The 19226-nt window shown below is 32.0% G+C and overlaps 2 protein-coding genes across 3 annotated transcripts; one reads left to right on the forward strand and one right to left on the reverse strand.

The window, feature by feature from the left end:
- The first annotated feature begins 1631 nt into the window (after positions 1–1631).
- Positions 1632–4294, forward strand: LOC122582818 (protein SODIUM POTASSIUM ROOT DEFECTIVE 1). The gene is made up of 3 exons (XM_043755252.1): positions 1632–2385; positions 3644–3719; positions 4019–4294. The coding sequence occupies exons 1-3, from the start codon at positions 1699–1701 to the stop codon at positions 4180–4182; spliced, it is 927 nt and encodes a 308-aa protein (XP_043611187.1). The 5' UTR covers positions 1632–1698; the 3' UTR covers positions 4183–4294.
- A 5853-nt stretch (positions 4295–10147) lies between these two features.
- LOC122581743 (DNA repair protein RAD51 homolog 4) lies at positions 10148–18294 on the reverse strand. Of its 2 annotated transcripts, none has more exons than XM_043754015.1 (10): positions 18108–18294; positions 12468–12547; positions 12252–12358; positions 12093–12174; positions 11881–12012; positions 11238–11348; positions 11060–11141; positions 10847–10917; positions 10492–10641; positions 10148–10317 (listed from the first exon to the last, which is right to left on the reverse strand). In XM_043754015.1, the coding sequence occupies exons 1-10, from the start codon at positions 18199–18201 to the stop codon at positions 10282–10284; spliced, it is 945 nt and encodes a 314-aa protein (XP_043609950.1). In that variant the 5' UTR covers positions 18202–18294; the 3' UTR covers positions 10148–10281. The 2 variants fall into 2 exon arrangements, with proteins under 2 accessions (XP_043609950.1, XP_043609949.1); XM_043754014.1 differs by having other exon boundaries at positions 12243–12358.
- Between the last annotated feature and the right edge of the window lie 932 nt (positions 18295–19226).

A 19226-nucleotide genomic window follows, 5' to 3' on the forward strand; every position in this document is an offset into this window, starting at 1 on the left:
CTACAATACAATTGATGTGTCTATATTTAGCTTGACTCAAATTACTTTCTCCTTTTTTTTATAATATATAATATCAAATATGAGATTAATTATCTTTTTCAATATATTACCGTTCAGAAAAAATATATTATCTTTTTCAATATAGTTAGTCATAAAGCAAGATAAAGAAACGGAAGCACATGCAAGAAAGTTTGTATGAATCTGTAATTACCATAGAAGTTGCCTCATTGATTCACAATTAAAGCTAAGTAAACGTATAGCCTTTTTGTGGTGAAGGGGTAATCAATGATATTGCAATTATGATCACATAAAGCCTTAAGCTTTGGGAGAATGGTCTCAAATGTGGATGGTGGCAACCAAAGCTAATCTTCTCAAAAGACTATAAACCAATAATTTACTACCTTCTAGACCTAGAAAGGCCACTCGATTCTTGCTAAAGTATCGTTACCTTGATTTATCTTTAGACAAATGCTAAATCATGAACAATTTACAAATGACATGTTTACATACATATTTTTAACAAACAAAACATATGTTTAATTTGTAAACATGTATTTGCTAAACTATTTGTTGAACATATGTAAAACCTTTTGTTGGTCGTTAAAAAAATTAAAAACATATGTCTAACCAATGAAATAAAGTCTATGTTTTCTTTTTCTTCCCTTTTCTATGTAATACATTTATTTGTAATTTATTTGTAAGACAAACATTCTTCTTGTATTTAATATTACTTAATAAATATATATCTTCTTTTTTTTTTTTTCTATTTGCCTAGACACTTATAGTAACCTTGATCTAGCTTAGTAACTTAGCATATGGAAGCAACACGTACAAAACTCTGATTATCACGGAGATCAAAACAAGTCAACCATCTTAAGGACCACCGCAAACAACATTCAATAGTAACTTCCAACCATAAGTCCCCCAAAAAATCCTAGTCGTTATGGAAAGCTAGATCTCGATAGCATGCATATGGCCGCGTAATCCATATATGCAAATCAATCCTTATACGAATGGGAAGGAAAAACCCAAATTTAATCAAGAATTGAAATTAGTGATGCTCGTTTTTTTTTACTCATTAAGTGTATTAAGTGACTCAATATATAAATAATTTATTTATGCATTGAGTAAAAGATAGGTAATTAACGATTATTTGTGTTTATTATTAATTCTATTAAGTGAAAAAAGAATGGGGCATTTAAAGCACGTAGGGGATGGTTTATGGGGTATAAGACGGTTAAAACTTAGAAGGATGAGAGTTGAAAATTATGTTACCAACCACTTTTTAGTAATAGTTTGAAGAAATATATATTGGTACAACTTAACCCAATTAAACTAAATTCAATTTGATCCACTTTCACAATCCATTAAAATTCAAACAATTTTGTGTTGAATTGTTGTTGAAATGGATAAACAATCATGAAACACGTAGTCCAAAAATAAACATATTGCCTTTTATTTCCTTTCCTTTTGGCTTTGTTTTTCGGACCATGAAAATATATCATCACATCTAGTCTTGAGGTGTCCATCTATCATCTCCTATTACTATTTACACCACCTTTTTCTACATTCTTTTTAGTTATATAATCCTTTCCATTTTTCAAAATTCCATCTCACACTTTATAACCACATCAACCACACTCTACATTCTCACACAAAAAACCATACTTCCAAAAAAAAAAAAAAAACACCAACAATATGAAAATCAAAACAACAGAATTTTTTTGTGCATCACCAGCTTCAACAGCCATATGCACAACCATGAACCAACACGCCATGGTCCGACGTGGCGGTGGGTCGTCGACCACCCCACGGCCGATAAACCACCGTCACTATAACTATTACAACAACCATTATCAATTTGATTTTGGAGATAAACCAAAGTTTAAAGCACCAACAATCCCTTGTACTTCACAACAACATATTGACCCTAAACCTTACACTGCTTACTTACAAAAAAACCGAAAAAGCACATCGTCCGCCACCACTACAACAACAACGTTAAAAAACATTCATGTTACTAGAAATGTCGATGACGGTGTTATGTTGGCTAGAAGAAAAAGTAGTGCTGATTTGATTGATAGAAATAATATAACAACTCGTGGTTCATCTTCTAGATATCTTTTAAATAACAATCCTATATTTTTCGACGAATTAAAGGATAACAAAGGTGCAATAGTAGTTAGTGAACCGGTTTGGCCAGATTATGATTCACCTTCAGTGACCAAGAAGTCTTGTTTGTCATCGTCTAGGCCGTCAAATGCTAGAGGTGATGAGTCTCCTGCATTGGTTAAGTCTAGATCATCGTCCATTCGATTAGGTGCAACCGTGGAGTCCCCACGCCATTTGATATCTTCGAGGTCGTCGGCTCGTTCTCGTGACCAGGTTTGCACTTTTCTCACATAAGTAGTGTAGTGTAGCTAGTCGTGTTTTGTAATTTTCTGATATGGTAAATGCTATAAGGTTATATGTATATTAGTATATATATTCTTAATTTTATCAAATTATCTCTAATCATCGATCATTGATGATATATTTGTCATCTTTGATCATTAACGTATCGATAATATATTTAGCAACTGCATTAGTCCAACTGGTTGATACATGTTACGTTTTTTCTGATCATATGTTTTGATTAGATTCTTTAAAATGACGAGTCTGTCAATTTTTTTAAAAAATATTTGTTCTATCTCTTGAATACCGTAGAAACAAAGTGAAATTTAAAACGCCTAATCCTTGTATGATAGAATGATATTCATTAAATGGACTTAAAACTATTTCAATGAAAATACGTATTTTAAAGGGAATATTTGACTGTGTTAAACACATCTCAAACATATATATATACATTGAAATCGAATATACTTCATCACCATTTTATGTTTTCTTGTGTCTTGATTTTGTTGTTATATAGCTTAAAGAAAGGATTTAAGTTAAAAATATAAAATTTTACAAAACTATTTTCTAATATTTCAATATGGTAAAAGAAATTAAAGTAAATTTTGAAATGGAAAATAATTTTTTATTAGGGAGATAATGGTTTTAATTTTTACAGGTATTACCTGAATTTGGCTTTTTGTTAAATTAATATAAACTAAAAAAGAGGCCAAAACTTGGCTTTTTATACAGAATTACAGTATTAAAAAATTCAACTTAAAGTAGCACTCTTTGATTGTGGATCTATTTATTTTTATAAAATAATTAAAAAGTTATATATAGTTTTATTGAACTATGTAAACTACAGAATGGATGACAGATTAATATTGTCCGTACTTTCTCAAACTCAAAGATTCGACAATTCGAATCTTATCTTTAAATGTGACTAAAACAAAAACATAAAATATATATATTTTTCAAAGATTATACAATATTAACAAAACCTCATCGTAATATAGTGCGACATTGCACGTACACTAGATAACAAGATGGGTTGATATAAGTATTTGAAGACAAAAATGTGCTCCAAGCCTTGTGACTAACTGATCTGGTCATCATTATATAAAAAAAAACTATACTAAAACAAAATATATTACTCATGCTTATTATAGACAGGAAATTAAACTATTTTATATTATGAAATTGGTTTTTTAATAAATTAAAATTGATGATAATTAAAAGTACATTTAATATATATTTCGTGCAGGTTGTGGAATTGAGGGTGTCGATTCATTGCAAGGGATGCGAAGGGAAAGTAAGAAAACATATTTCAAGAATGGAAGGTATATTTATTTCTGCAGGATATAATTAATATCCAAATTTTGGAGATCAGAAGTAATTTAGGATATGATAAAAGTAAAATAGATACGCATAAAACCAGTTGGGAAATGCTAAATACAACATTTAGATAATTTATGCATCTTAAACACAACCTTAAGGGCTGTATTTAGCAAATTCCAAACCAGTTTTATATATAATCCTCATTGAATGCATTATTTTGAGCAAATTCGATTTGCGTTCTTCAACTTTTTGACAAATTGGTAATCTATAGTTAAACATTATCTTGTTCCAATTTATGCAGGAGTGAAATCATTTCATATAGACTTAGAATCAAAGAAGGTTACAGTCATTGGAGATGTTACTCCGTTGAGTGTTCTTTCAAGCATTTCAAAGGTCAAAAATGCACAATTATGGCCATCTCCTTCCTCCTCTTCTTCTTCACCTTTTATTGCAATTGGATTCTAACATTACATTTCTACATCTTTTTTTTTATTTGTAATGAATATTTTGTATTTTATATTAGCTTCGACATGTATTTCTTTACGTGTATTTGTTGTAAAAGCACCATAAATCTCAAGATAGTCGAGCCTTACGTACACACAAATCACCAGAAATATTAGTGTGTTGAAGGCTCTCAAGTTAACTTACACATGATTTTCTGGTGAGCCCGTCGCCGGAAAGTCTTAGTGTTTTTACAAAAAAAAATTGTATATCGTAGTAGATGATGATGGTGTACAAAAATCAATGGTCCTAGTTGGTCCTAAAATAAGAGGTGGTCTCAAAATATCATATAGACATTTTTATCAATTGATACGCCAATTAATGATTGTATATATATTTTTGAAAGGGTTTGAAAATTTGTTATAAAATATTTTATTTTTTATCATCAAGTTTTGGATATAGATGACTTTTTATATACAAGATACCATCTTTTTATGCATATTATTAACAAAAATTTAAGGTTGTTATTAGCAAAATTGTTTTTGAAACGGTCTGTATTTTAAAATAATCATAAGATCGATTGGATCATATATCTCTTGTTTTTTTCACTCTACCTTACAAAGCCAAAAATCTTCGAAAACAAAAGAACAATATATGTTGTATTGATGTACGTTGGGGCAAATTAGCTAATGATCGATTTCAACTTTTGGGCAGAAAGTAAAATAAATAGAAAGTATTAACCATAATGCATGGCATATAAATATCGGGATGCGTAACCCCACCAGGGGAAAATGTGTAACCCCACCACAGAGGGTATTGGCGGCGACGTCACCGCTAATACTGCGGGCCCTCATGTCTGTAATGGTCCCCTGTTAATGTCAAAGTATTAGCGGCGACGTCGCCGCTAATACCTTAGTCGGGTTGACTTGTCTGGTGGTGTTACCCTCTGCCATAAATATATAATCAACTAACAAAAGGAGTATGTAGTTCGGTCTACTACGAAAATACAAGACCTATCTTTTTCTCATTCAAAGTTATAGTTTGGTCAGGCTTTTCAAAAAGGAATAAATATAATCCAAAGCATTAGTGGGTTTGGTCTACGGTCTATCACATAGGAATTGTAATCTTAATCTAAAGTCTACTTGTGTTCAAATATCATAAGTTTCACTATCAATTTTGTTGGTGAATGGTGACACATAAAAAGGATTTTGATTTCTAAAGATCGGTAAAAAAAAAAAAAAGTTAAGAGAATGTTGTAAAACAACGACCTAATAGCATAACACAATAAGATATAGAGAGAATAAGAAAATGAAAGGATATTTTCCATTGATCTTGAATATTCTTGATTACAATGAGATGATTATATATAGAGCTATAGTTGATTATATGCATCCATAAAATTAACATAGTGAAATTATCATTATTTAAGTGTTTAACAATTGATCTGTCAAAATCGAAAAAATCACGTTTTTTGTTGGATGCATCATTTTGATGAATATGCATCCAAGATGGATGCACAACACAAAAAACATGATTTTCTCGATTTTGACAGACCAATGTATTGTTAAACACTTAAATTAAGATAATTGGATTGAGTTTCCCTAAAGTTAATATCAACTTTATAGGTAAAGTTGATGGATGTGGACCATTGGATTAAAATCAATGGTTAAGATTAAAAAATCATTTTTGAATCTTAACCTTTAATTTGAATTGAATGGCCGAGATGATCCTAACTTTACCTATAAAGTTACAATAACTTTAGGGAATCTCAATCCAAGATAATTTCACTATATTAGTTTTATGGACTATTAATACATCAAAATGTAGTTTTTAAATGTTCTCACCGTGTTCTTATTTTAAGACTGTTCAAGTGTTCAATGAATCAATTACAGAAATAAAAGTTTTGTTAAAATAAGAGGTTTTAATTCATATATATATATATATATATATATATATATATATAGAGAGAGAGAGAGAGAGAGAGAAAGAGAAAAAGCGCGCACTATGTAGTCTCTTGTGCTTAGCTCAAGTGGACATCCTAGTGATGTAAAGCCTCTGTGACGAGAAATTCTTTGGTTCAATCATCGTTTTCCCATGTTTATGGGTTTCTTCCTAATGAGCAATTGGCAAGTGCAATTGGCTCTTTTGACAAGTAGTATCGGTTATATTTGGTCGATTGTAGTTACCCTTGAGTGGTTTAATTGGCATGTAATTTGACACTTTTTTTTTTTAGTTCTATTGGCTCTTTTGACAATAAATGACTCTACACCCTCCATTTTAGTTAGTTTTTTGCAAAAAAATGACAAGGAATTGACTTGCACACATGGCAAGACATTATTGGCTTAAAAAGAGCAAAGAGCTAAAAATTAGCTCTGCACCCTTGTCCCTAATGTGTTTACTTATTGGAATATGATCAAGTGGGTTGCTAGTGACACGATAATACTCAAGCTTATGATCCTCTAGTGTTTCCAAAAAGACCATTCCATAAAAATTCGCGTATCTAAATTATTTAACAACTTAAACAATATTGACAAGTGGTTTCAATTATTACATAAATATGTTGACTTATTAACACACGAACTGAACAACGCCATGACCTTTGTACTTGTATTTGACCTAACTTGGGAGCATGCTAATGTAACATCTTTAGGCCACAATCGTAACAGAATACTTTTTGGATACGCATAGAATATAAAACACATGTTCTACAATTCTCGTAAACAATCGTTTCATGACTAAATCAATTTACCCCTTTTTAAGTCATGTCAAATCGAACTTAAATATCAAATTAATAATAGACATAACAAATGAAAAAAAAACTTATTTAATTTATGTTTGTGTTGTGTATCATATGGAAGTTAACAAGAATCATAATTTAGGCGCATACGGTAGCCGATAATGGAAGTGAATAGAGACATAACATTAACCGTGTTGAGAAAATTGGTGTCATCTTTTTGGTGAGTGGTTATAGTGGGTAGGTTTTGCAGGTACATTTTTACCTTTTAGTCTTTTACAAGATTTTAACTTGGGATGTGTACTCTACAAACCATAAAGCGTCACCAACTTATTCAAAAAATAATCATTGTTTTATTCAAAGTCCAAACATGATATCTCTTATGGAAACTTATTTTGATATAGATCATGTGATTTGATAATTAAGAGTCTTCTAAGAAGATTAATTATCTACCAATGATCTTCACTCTTCAGTCCAAGTAAGTTAGGGAGATATCCTATCACTTCAAGAATGAGAAGGTTTGGGTTTAACAACTAATTATGGTTTTAAATTGAGTTAGAAAGTTTGTTTAATTTCATCAATGATGGGTTTCGTGTCTTAAATCGAAATCAACAAGAAATATATATGTATGTATTTATCTCAAGTAATGACATATGTGTGTTGTGATTAACCAAATCATGATGGCATGCATTTATGTTGGTAGTGTCTAACAAGTTATGCGGGTGCCCTTTCCACGCTCACACAAATAAAACCTAATGATGAAAGCAAGAAATTAAACACTTTTGTGATAATATATTTTCCATATAATGTTGCAGTTTTTCAATGGTGGGTTCTACCTCTTGTCTCCCGAATTCCCCTTGTTTTCTTCTTTATGGAACTTTCTCAAATCTTAACAAACTAATTAAAGGAGCTTAAACGTAAAATTGTACCATTTTCAACCTATCAAACAAACAAGCCAACAAAATATATTGTTTGTGTAAGATCAACAAATGGTTTGTCCTTTTTTTACTTAATAGACTTAATAATTAATAACTTCATGCATTCAGTCAAATTTCATGTTCTTTTTTACTTAATAAACAAAAATAACCGTCAATTACTTATTTCTTACTTAATACATTAAGACATTAATAACTTAATGCATTCAGTTATTTAATACATTCAGCAATTAATGACTAAAAAAATGATGGCCCTAAATTGAAAATAATGAGTAGCTAAATATACTCAAAAAGTCAAAATGAAATTTATAGCTTGTTCGGTTGAACTTATAAATTATGTACATTTTAGATTGTTGAAAATTTAGTGCAATTTTGGAGGGTTCCGTTTGTATTTTGTAACTTTCTGCATAATATATGTAGTTTGAAGCCACGTTTGAAATTGTTACTATATAACAACTTATTTAAGGTATAGCTAGTCATCTTGCTTTACACAAAATGACACTAAGTAGAATATATGTGAAGGTCCTACAAGTCGGTCTATCATTATTAAGACATGGTGCAATGGCCATGCATTTTGGATGGCTATTAACAAGCCCACCAACAACGACTTATGAGAAATTAATGCCACATCTAATTAACGACAAATTTTGGTAGACTCTTGTCACAACTTTGTTGTACTTAAATTTTAAAAGCTCATCTGGCTTTACATGAACCTATATATGTATCCAGGTACATATGGTAAGGTATAAATTAACGAGAACCTCAAAAAATTCAAGAATTACACAATAATGAGTTAATCACATTTGATTAATCGTTTGTGAAAAGTGATGAAAGTTCAAAGGAAACGGAAATCCATTAGAATTATGTATAAGTTATGTTTACATGTGAATGGTTGTCATTGTTCAAACTGATCCAATCACATGAGATTGAAAAGATAGTTTAATCTTTTTTTATTATTTTCAGGGGTGGGGAAAAGTTACCCCGGTAAGCAATTTTATTCCACAAAACAGTCTAGAGTAATATAGTTGATTCTCATATTACTTCATATGTACCATATGACATTATGACCATATAGATATGCATTTATGTTGAGAAGTTTAAAAGAACAAGTTATGTGTGAGTGTGACGAGTGACAACCGACGAGTTCTATGAACATGTGAATATATGTGATACAAAAGGAATAAAACACCGACCATGCTTAATTTATCCTTAAAAAACAAAATGTCATTATTCATTAAACACAGTTGCCTTTTCATATATTGATAATAACGATTTTTGCACCAACAGAAAATTGATTATCATCTAATTGTAACTTTATTATTATTCTTTATTAATGTTGCGTTCTATTTTTGACTTCTATGGTTATTATATGACTTTATGCTATTGACAAATCCGTTGGTCGGCTGAAATATATAAGGCGAGGAAAAGGTTGAATTTTGTGGGGTAATAATGTCATATGGTTGGTTTAGTTAAATTAAAGTACAACTATAATGCAAAATAGTAATATAATTGAATTTTAATAGATGTATGCACATCAAAATTCTATATGTAATTTACCAGTCAATTAGCAATTTGTTTGTAAGATACTTCATACGCTAAAAAAAACTCTACTTAGATTAATAATTTCATTTCTTTTCAATAAACACTATAAATTGGGACGATTCTTGATTTTTAATATAGAAAGCGTTAGTTCTATTCATTTTTTTTTTCTTTTGAAAAGGTCAGTTTTTTTAAACAATAATATACGACCTAACTGGTTATCTCCATAATCATTTCCAAACTTTTTCTTGATCATTCATAAAATGTTATAATGAGATGTTAACTTGACAATTGATATCTATCAAGTCTTATGAGCACTACCTACCTTGATGGTTAATTAATCTTATTCTTCCTAAAGATTTTATGTCTCTTTGAGCAGTCCAAATAGATTAAGATTTAAAGAACAATATAAAGACACACTTATGTCACATAGAGATGTCACACACCAAGACCACCAACCATTAAAGTTTGTCAGTTACTAACCATAGCTTTTTTTAAATCAATACACTAATATAAAAGATAACTAACCGTTACATATATTTTTGTTTCATAATGCCAAAAACTTTCGTCTTGTTTCACTCATTAGCTTTACTAAAGACCAGGTAAATTATGTGTAGGTATTAGATAAAAGCTTGTAAACTTCAAAAAAATTGAACATATGATAATATATACGCCAAAAGTCTTTTATACTCGTCATCATATCTCGATCTTTAGATCATCTTCGGTTACATCACAAATTTTGTTGACTGGCAAGGAAACGATGGATGGGGCAACATTGCAATTTGCAAAAAACCATCACTAAGCAATTACTTATTGCATGAATCATGAATGTACATTTGAATATCACTAGCTTTAACATTGATAAAAATATTCTGTTAAGTCAAATATGTACTGCTGCAAAAGTTAAACCAAATGTCATGGAATCATGAAGGTCACACTTCCTCCGGATGCCTGAGGATGAAGAAATAACAGTTAAAAAAGGAACCAACTCGCTAACACGAAGTAGAATGCATTTATGCAAAGTAAAATGGTTTACACCTGTTCTCTAATATCCCAGTAATTATGGAAACAAACGGAATAAAAAAGTAGGTCAAAAGGACGTGAGCAACGTTTGAACAAGTATACCATGTATGGGTGCTTCAGTATGTACACCCCATAGGTGTTGCTTGCATGGTCCTGGGAAACTTGTAGTCGCACATGTGGAATGTTTTTCCAACTCTCTCCAAGAGCCGGCTTTGGAATACCTCCTTCTCCGCTCACCATATGATTTGTAACCTGAAACACAGAGCAAATGTTCCATACTTGCAAAAATAATTTAATTGACATGACAACAGGCGGGTTGGGTAACAGCTCAAAATAAGTCGTATCTTGTGTGGGTCAGTATGTGGTTGGGTCGGACCCGTCAACACTGTTTATCCATTTTTAACAAATTTATAACTGATCAAATTTGGTTATGAATTCTTTTTACAGATTTACTCACAACAACTGCGATGTTATGTCTGTCTGCTAACTCCTTCAGCAAGTATCCAACAGAAACCATCAAAGCATGTCCTGCATTTTACCCAATTAAGAAACCATAGTCAACATCTATGTGTTTCGCAAGCTTCACTAAAATTTAATAAATTAAAATATCAAGGACCTTCATATAGAAATCTAGTTATATGATTTATATCACATACACAAAGATGTATACCTTGCGCATTGCTTCCCCCAAGAACTGGGGCAATAAGTGATGATATCGAATCAACGATTATCAACCGTAGTCGGTATCTTGTCTGCATTAGGGTACGGTTTTGATCACAAAACAAGAATGACCAATAGTGAAGATATAAAGGAGAGACTAAAAGGGATGTGTATTCTATTCAGCAAACCTGAGATTTTAAATTTAACTTTAACTGATGAAGAATCTTTAACAAGGCATAAATGTCAAAAACAGCATGATGTTCTATGTTTCTCATTGCAGGTTGAAGAAATCCATCGACCTACAAAACAAGACACATGAAAGTATATAACTATACAAAGATTGCCACATTGGCACAACTGATTAATTATGCTCAGTCCAATTACATTTATATCAATTGCCTGAACCTTTCTACGGACTACAAATATAACTTTGAATCTACATATCTAATAATAATCGATAATAAGAAAGTATTCCCTCCAGTTCAAAATATAAGAGCACATTGTCCTGGATTGTTAAATTCAACTAAGCATGTAGCAGGTCATTTATGGGCAGAAAAGTAACCAAGTTTGATTAATCTGTTTAATACTCTAATTTGAGAAATCACGAGGTCTATAACTAATTTCATAGTTCAACTATATGAAAAAAGCTTCTACAGTTGTACAACTGTTTTGATACCACAAGAATATATTCATTGGCCCCAAAAATCAGTAGTGTAGAAACAAAATAATTGGTTTCAGTAAAGAGGCACCAAATATCCGTAACAAGGTCAGACTAGACAGTTTTTTCAGGACGAAGGGGGTATTTAAGATAACAAAGCAAAATAAACATACCTTATTCCCAGCTGAACCAGATATACGAGTAACCATTTGCATAATGCGTGTAGGTGAAAATGAGTTTCCCGAATCAAGAAAAACAACACTACCCAGCTTCATAGCCACATTTGATGCCACTTGAAAGCAAACCTGACCCATATTATGAAATTAGAATACTTCACAACCTTAATAAATCATATGCATGTGATGCCATGTATACATATTCTTACTTGTGTTTTCCCAGAAGAAGACGGGCCCACTAATTCCGTTACATGTCCCTCATGCAATCCACCATGTAGTAACACATCGAAGCTGGTGCACTGTATGCAGTCATTAAAAATTATTTCTAGAATAAAAAAAAAATTAACAAACAGATATACCGTTCACACCCAGTAGACAGATGATGTTTATTTTGTTTCCTATCTTCCAAAATCTCCAGACCATTCATCCACGGTTGATGGCATGTTTCTATTATAGAGAGGAGTTGGTTGATACCCTGATTCGAAGCAGGGCACATGTAACATTAAATATAAAATTAAAGAAACATATGTATATATATTTATAAAAAAAAAAAGAAAAAAAAAGAGATGAGCTAATCAATTAACCTGTTTTAATCTATCGAAATTAGCAAGTTTCTCCGCCGAAGCCACTAACAAGTACACATCATGAACTAAGACATCTTCAACTGTGGACAGGAAAGCAATCAGTACGTCAAACAAGATGTAAGAGACAAATTTGAATAACCAAAAACTAATGCGAGTAGTGTATGAAGAATATTAAGGGAGACGAGACAGCAAAATAAGTATCCACCTATGAACTGGAGGTATTTAATAAAACATGTTTCTTTAAGATCACGAATAAAGCATTATGCATATGCATATGCCTTGCGTATAAAAGAGACAATCAATGAAAAGACAGAAGTGTAAATGATTTTTAAACTAGAAAACCATATCTCATATCTTCAAATGTTTGTCACCTTTACCACATCATGTGTCCAGTCGTACCAAACAGATTTCTATCCAAGTTATAACCAGCACAAGAACTGAAGGTATTTAAGAAAAAATGTTTCTTTAAGATCACGAATAAAGCATTATGCATATATCTTGCATAAAAAAGAGACAATTAACGAAATAAGAGCAGTGTAAATGATTTTTAAACTAGAAAACCATATGTCATATCTTCTAATGTTTGTCGCCTTTACCACATCATGTGTCCAGTCGTACCAACCAAATTTCTATCCAAGTTATAACCAACACAAGAAGTTGCCGAGTAAACAAAGCTAACCCGATACTTTTTAATCAATGTTACCACTATCCCAACTCATCATAACTATTCAAGAACAGGGACTTCCAGAAATATTTTGAAAGAAAACAACTAAATTGCTTTTAGATATCACAGAAGAACCATTAGATATCTTTTCGGTTATCACACTAGTCTCACACACTAGAGGTCCCCTGTTTGAACCCGGACTCAGCTATTTATTTTTATAATTCTTACCAGGTAAAAATATTAAAGAGCTAAAAAGAAAAGATATCACAGCAAACTCATTAAAGAATAATAAAAAATATATGTTTGGCACCTAATGTTGAGTTTGGTAGTTATCAAGCAAGATGTAGAAAAAGAGGGAGACGAAGATCACTTTAGGATAGAGCCACCTTAGAATTTTCATTCGTTCCCTACAGAAATTGTTACAATGACTGTATTTCAGGTTATAGGATAAGTTATGACTTCTTAATCTTATTAGAATTTGCTCAAGTCCGTGACTCCTTAGAACTTAGAAGCATATGATGAATGTAACTCGCGCTGTGCAAGTGCTCATGCCCATGCTTGAGAGGATGTCAAAGGGAAGCTCACACATGAAACAAAAGGTTTACCCTTTACCCTCCCCCATACCTGTAGTTATAGCTTTGGGTCACACGTGCGCTTGGCAAATCATCCAAGACACATGAACGAGTATGTACACAATTTCCCATGAGATCCAATGAAAGCACTTGTAACTGATGCAGATTCAACTGCTTTTAAACAAGAATAAATTAGCCTGTTAGCAACGTTTGGCAGGGAAGACGACTGTTTCCAAAGCAGTGTTTAATACACACCGAATTCTCATGGCTGGCAAGCTAGAGAAAGTTATGCTAACAAGGAATGGCAACAATCACGTACGCAAATTTTAGAATCTGGACAGATTTCGGATTTCAGGTGCAAAACTTAGTAATGCTTGATAGCAACTGATGTTAAATGTAATACCCCCATGTGAGTGATATGAGAGAGCACGGATTACTATGAATTTCAGCTAGAAAAAAGTGTGTCAAAATCACATTCATTTTCAAGCGCAAGTGAACTGGTCCGCTTAGATTTACATGTTTAACATGTCAACTTCAAGTGGCATAACTTGCAACCACCTACCGATTCATCTACAATCCAAGTCCACATATTCATATAAGTAAACCTGAACAATTTTAGGTCACAAACAGAAAAAGGACTACAGGATGATTTAATGGTAATATCACACTACATGCAGCAAAAGATCACTCCAAATACAGATATAAGCATAGATTTTCATACGCCCTGTCAAATGCATAAAATCGCAATCAGGTAAAAAACAACAACCAACTCCTTCAAATGCTATGAAATGCACAGAATTAAGAAAAAATTGGAGTCAACTCAGCCACATTTTTAACCAGCGAATGACCTACAGATAAATCTAAATATACAGTGGCGGAATCAGTATTGAATGTGACCCGTAGCACAATTTTTTTCACTAGCCTCGTATCGCCGTAAATATACAGTGGCAGAATCAGTAAATTGTTACGATTTTTAGCATTTGTTTAAGAATTTTTGTCTATCTCTGGGGGATTTTAAGAGTCTTTGGCATTTTTGGTCGTATTCTTTTCATATTTATCTGCACTAATACATCTTTATAAGCTAATATTGATAAGAAAATCTTTCAAAAGTTTAAAATTAATTACATTGACTGGCATCCTAAAATGCTAAAGCCATATCCTTAAATGACCTGTATCTTGATTTCTAACCCAAACTTAATGAAATTATACCTAACTAAAGATTGGTTAGAGCAAACTCACATCAAAACACCGATACATATTATCAGTAATACTTGATAACAACTGAAGTTATAACCAACAAAAGAACTGGAGGTACTTAAGAAAACATGTCTCTTAAAGATCAAGAATAAAGCATTATGCATATCCCTTGCATAAAAAAGAGACAATTAACGAAAAGAGAGCAGTGTAAATGATTTTTAAGCTAAAAAACCATATGTCATATCTTCTAATGTTTGTCGCCTTTACCACATCATGTGTCCAGTCGTAACAAACAGATATCTATCCAAGTTATAACCAACACAAGTTGCCGAGCAAACAAAGCTAACCCGATACTTTTTAATCAATGTTACCACTATCCCCCACATATCATAACTATTCAAGAACGGGGACTTCCAGAAATATTTTGAAAGAAAACAACTATTTTGCTTTTAGATATCACAGAAGAACCATTAGATATCTTTTTAGTTATCACACTAGTCTCACACACTAGAGGTCCCCTGTTCAAAATCCGACTCAGCCCTTTATTTTTATAATTCTTACCAGGTAAAAATATTAAAGAGCTAAAAAGAAAAGATATCACAGCAAACTCATTAAAGAATAATATAAAATCTATGCTTGGCACCTAATGTTGAGTTTGATAGTTATCAAGCAAGATGTGAAAAAAGAGGGAGACGGAGATCACTTTAGGATAGAGCTACCTTAAACTTTCATTCATTCCCTGCAGAAATTGTTACAATGACTGTATTTCAGGTTATAGGATAAGTTATGACTTCTTAATCTTATTAGAAGTTGCTTAAGTCAGTGACTCCTTAGAACTTAGAAGCATATGATTAATGTACCTTGCTGTGGCTAGTGCAGTAGTGCTCATGCTCATGCTTATGCTTGAGAGAATGTCATAGGGAAGCTCACACATATATGTGGCAAAATGTATGGGTCGGATCGGGTTGGAGTCCGGGTCAAAATGGGTAATTTTGAAAGCGGGTCAAAATGGTTTCGGTCAAAACGGGTCATTTAAAAATGAGCTTATATATATATTTTTTAATACTCATTATTGTTTATAATTGTTAGTTTTCGTAAAATAACAATATATCTCAATTTGAAATGAGGTTATGCATATAACTATAATGTACACTATTATCAGGATAAAAACAATATATGAGTAGAAAAAATATAAACGTGATGTTGTCGTTTTATACATTACTTTACTATCATCAATATAAACATTATTATTATTATTTTTAGTTTTATATATCTATACTACTATATAAAAATTATAACCCCTATGTTGAAAGTTTACATAAATGGGACATGCGAATTGACCAAAATACCCTTAATGAATTAAATCACCATCAACATTTAATATTAAATTACACCATTAGTTCATTATATTATAAAATATCTTTACTAACCCCTTTAAATTAAATACCAATAGATGCCGCCACCACCGTCATCGCCGACTCACAGCCGCATTGCGCGGGTACCATGCTCGTATTGTGAAATATAAAATTGGATGATAAATTAATTGATTACTTGGTGGGGTGGAGGGTCCCACAGGGACAAATGAATAAAATGGAATTCGAACGGGAGAAACTAGAAAGTATTGCCGTTTCATATTGTTGTACAAAAGGCATTTATAGTAGTACAATAGCTTGTCTTCATCATCTAGTTTTCTTCTTTAAGCTGTAAAATATTGCAGACCACTAACACCCAAATCATTCTCTTGTCCGCCCAAATTAACCCGGTTACAAAGTGATTCATTGTTTTTCAGATCCATCAGGACCCGCGTGAAACTTACACGCCGTCCAATCAGACCCATTTTATTTTTGAAACCGCCCAAATTGATCCAAATTTATGTATTTGGGTTGATTTAGCCAGCTCTACTCACACATGAAACAAAAGGTATACCCTTTACCCTCCCCCATTCCTGTAGACATAGCTTCGGGTCACACGTGAGTTTGGCAAATCATCCAAGACACATGAACAAGTATGTACACAATTTCCCATGAGATCAACAATGAAAGCACTGGTAACTGATGCTAATTCATCTGCTTTTATACATGATTACATAAAAATGAACTAGTCCGTTGTCTGACATGCTAGAAATAGTTATGCTAACAAAGAAGGGCAACAGACACATCAGAATCTAGAGTCTAGACAAATTTTGGATTTCAGGTGCAAAACTTAGTAATATTTGATAGCAACTGAAGTTAAATGTAATACCCTGATGGGGGTGATATGAGAGCACGGTTTAGTGTGAATTTCAGCTAACGAAAACAGTGTCAAAATCAGATTCATTTTCACGCGTAAGTGAACTGGTCCTCTTAGATTTACATGTTTAACATGTCAACTTCAAGTGACTTGCAATCACCTACGGATTCATCTACAACCCAAGTCCACATAATCATATAAGTAGAAAGCTGAACAAATTTAGGTCACACACAGAAAAAGGACTACAGGATGATTTAATGGTAATATCATGCAGCAAAAGATGACTCCAAATACCGATATAATAAGCATAGATTTTCATACTATGTCAAATGCATAAAATCGCAATAACGTAAATGAAACCACAACTCCTTCAAAGGCTCCGAGATGCACAGAAGTAAAGAAATTTGGTGTCAACTCGGCCACATTTTTAACCAAAGAAACACCTATAGATAATAAGCCTGCCTAACTATAAGTTTTCACCTTGTCAAATGCTAAAGCCATATACTAAAAAATAAGATGTATTTTCATTTATAACCCTAACTTAGGGTATGTTTGGCACAAAAGCTTGGAGCTAGGGCTATAGTTAAGGGCTTGGGGCTAGAGCTTGAGGTTGGGGCTAGGGGCTGGGGCTTTTTTTTCAACTCTCTTCCTACAAGCTTTTATTTTAAAGACCTTTCGGGGCTTTTGGTAGCTTTTTGGGGCTGGGGCTTTTAAATTCGAATGCGTTTCCAAACAGGGCTAATGAGCTTATATTTAAAAGCTCGGGGCTTTTAAGCTCCTAAAAGCCCTAAAAGCCCCTTGCCAATCAGACACTTAATGAAATTATACCTAACTATTATCGCTAAAAATGTCTTTTATGAATCAAGCCCCTCTAATAGTCTACCTCTAAACAATCATTAATAATGTTTCCATCATAAATCACTACAAATATATATATATATATACATTTTTATATGTATTATTATAGCAAAATTTTACCGGAAAAAATGCCGTGAGAGGCGCAGAAATGAAGAAAATTGGCGTCGATTATATCATAATCTTCCTTTAAAGATTTCAGTGCTCCCATCCGCATTTCTAACTATCGCCGTCGCCTTCAGCCGCCACTGCTCAGATCATTTATGAAAGTGGCCGCTATTTCATCTTACATGAGGGGGTGTTTGGGTTATGTTTTTAATTGACTCCTCTTTTCTTCTTTTTTTTTTCCTAAAAGTTTCATCAGGGCCAAACAAAAACCGAACCGAAAACCGAAAAAACCATGAAAATCAAATCGAAAAAATTGAAAACCAAAAACCTTTGGTTTTTTAAAAACCGAAAGTTGTGATTCGATTTTGGTTTCTAATAAAAAAACGAACCATAAAAACCAAACCGAACCAAATATATATATATCTTTACTTTATTTTATATTTATATCATTTTATTATTAATTTTTGATAAATATGTTATTATATTTGCATTTTTAGCCGTATATAATAATATCCTTTATATGTTTTAAGTAAAGTACACAACGAAATTAATTTGTTTTAATAATTGTATAATTAAACAACGCGTAAATGATATAAATAGTTATATATAAAATTTGTTTAAAGTTTGTACAACTTACTTTTATGGATTTGTTGTTATTGTTGTAGTGTTATTGTTACTAATATTGTTTTGAAAACTTGTTGAAATTAATTAAGGTGTAATTATAGGGTATAAACTTATAAACTTTTGAAGCTCAATTTGACTCAAACCACAAGTGGTTACGAACCGACTAAAACCGAAAAACCGAACCGAAATAGACCGAAACCGAAAAAATTAAAACCCAATGGTTTTAGTTTTCAAAAACCGAATTATAACGGTTCGGTTTCGGTTTTAGTCAAAAACCGAACCAAACCGAACCGTACTTACCCCTATCATCGACTATGATTTAAATCATTTTGTAACTTTTTTTTTTTAGTTAGTGATAATATGGTTAAATAAGTACGAGGATCCTATAAACTTATAAACACATTGGATATATATTTTAACATTTGAATTGAAATTAAAGATAAAGAATTAAAATTCATCTTTGAATTTTAACATTTAATTTTAATTCAAAAGTTAAAATTTTAAATCTAA

This window comes from Erigeron canadensis, chromosome 9 (genome assembly GCF_010389155.1).
Source record: "Erigeron canadensis isolate Cc75 chromosome 9, C_canadensis_v1, whole genome shotgun sequence".
Classification (NCBI taxonomy): domain Eukaryota; kingdom Viridiplantae; phylum Streptophyta; class Magnoliopsida; order Asterales; family Asteraceae; genus Erigeron; species Erigeron canadensis.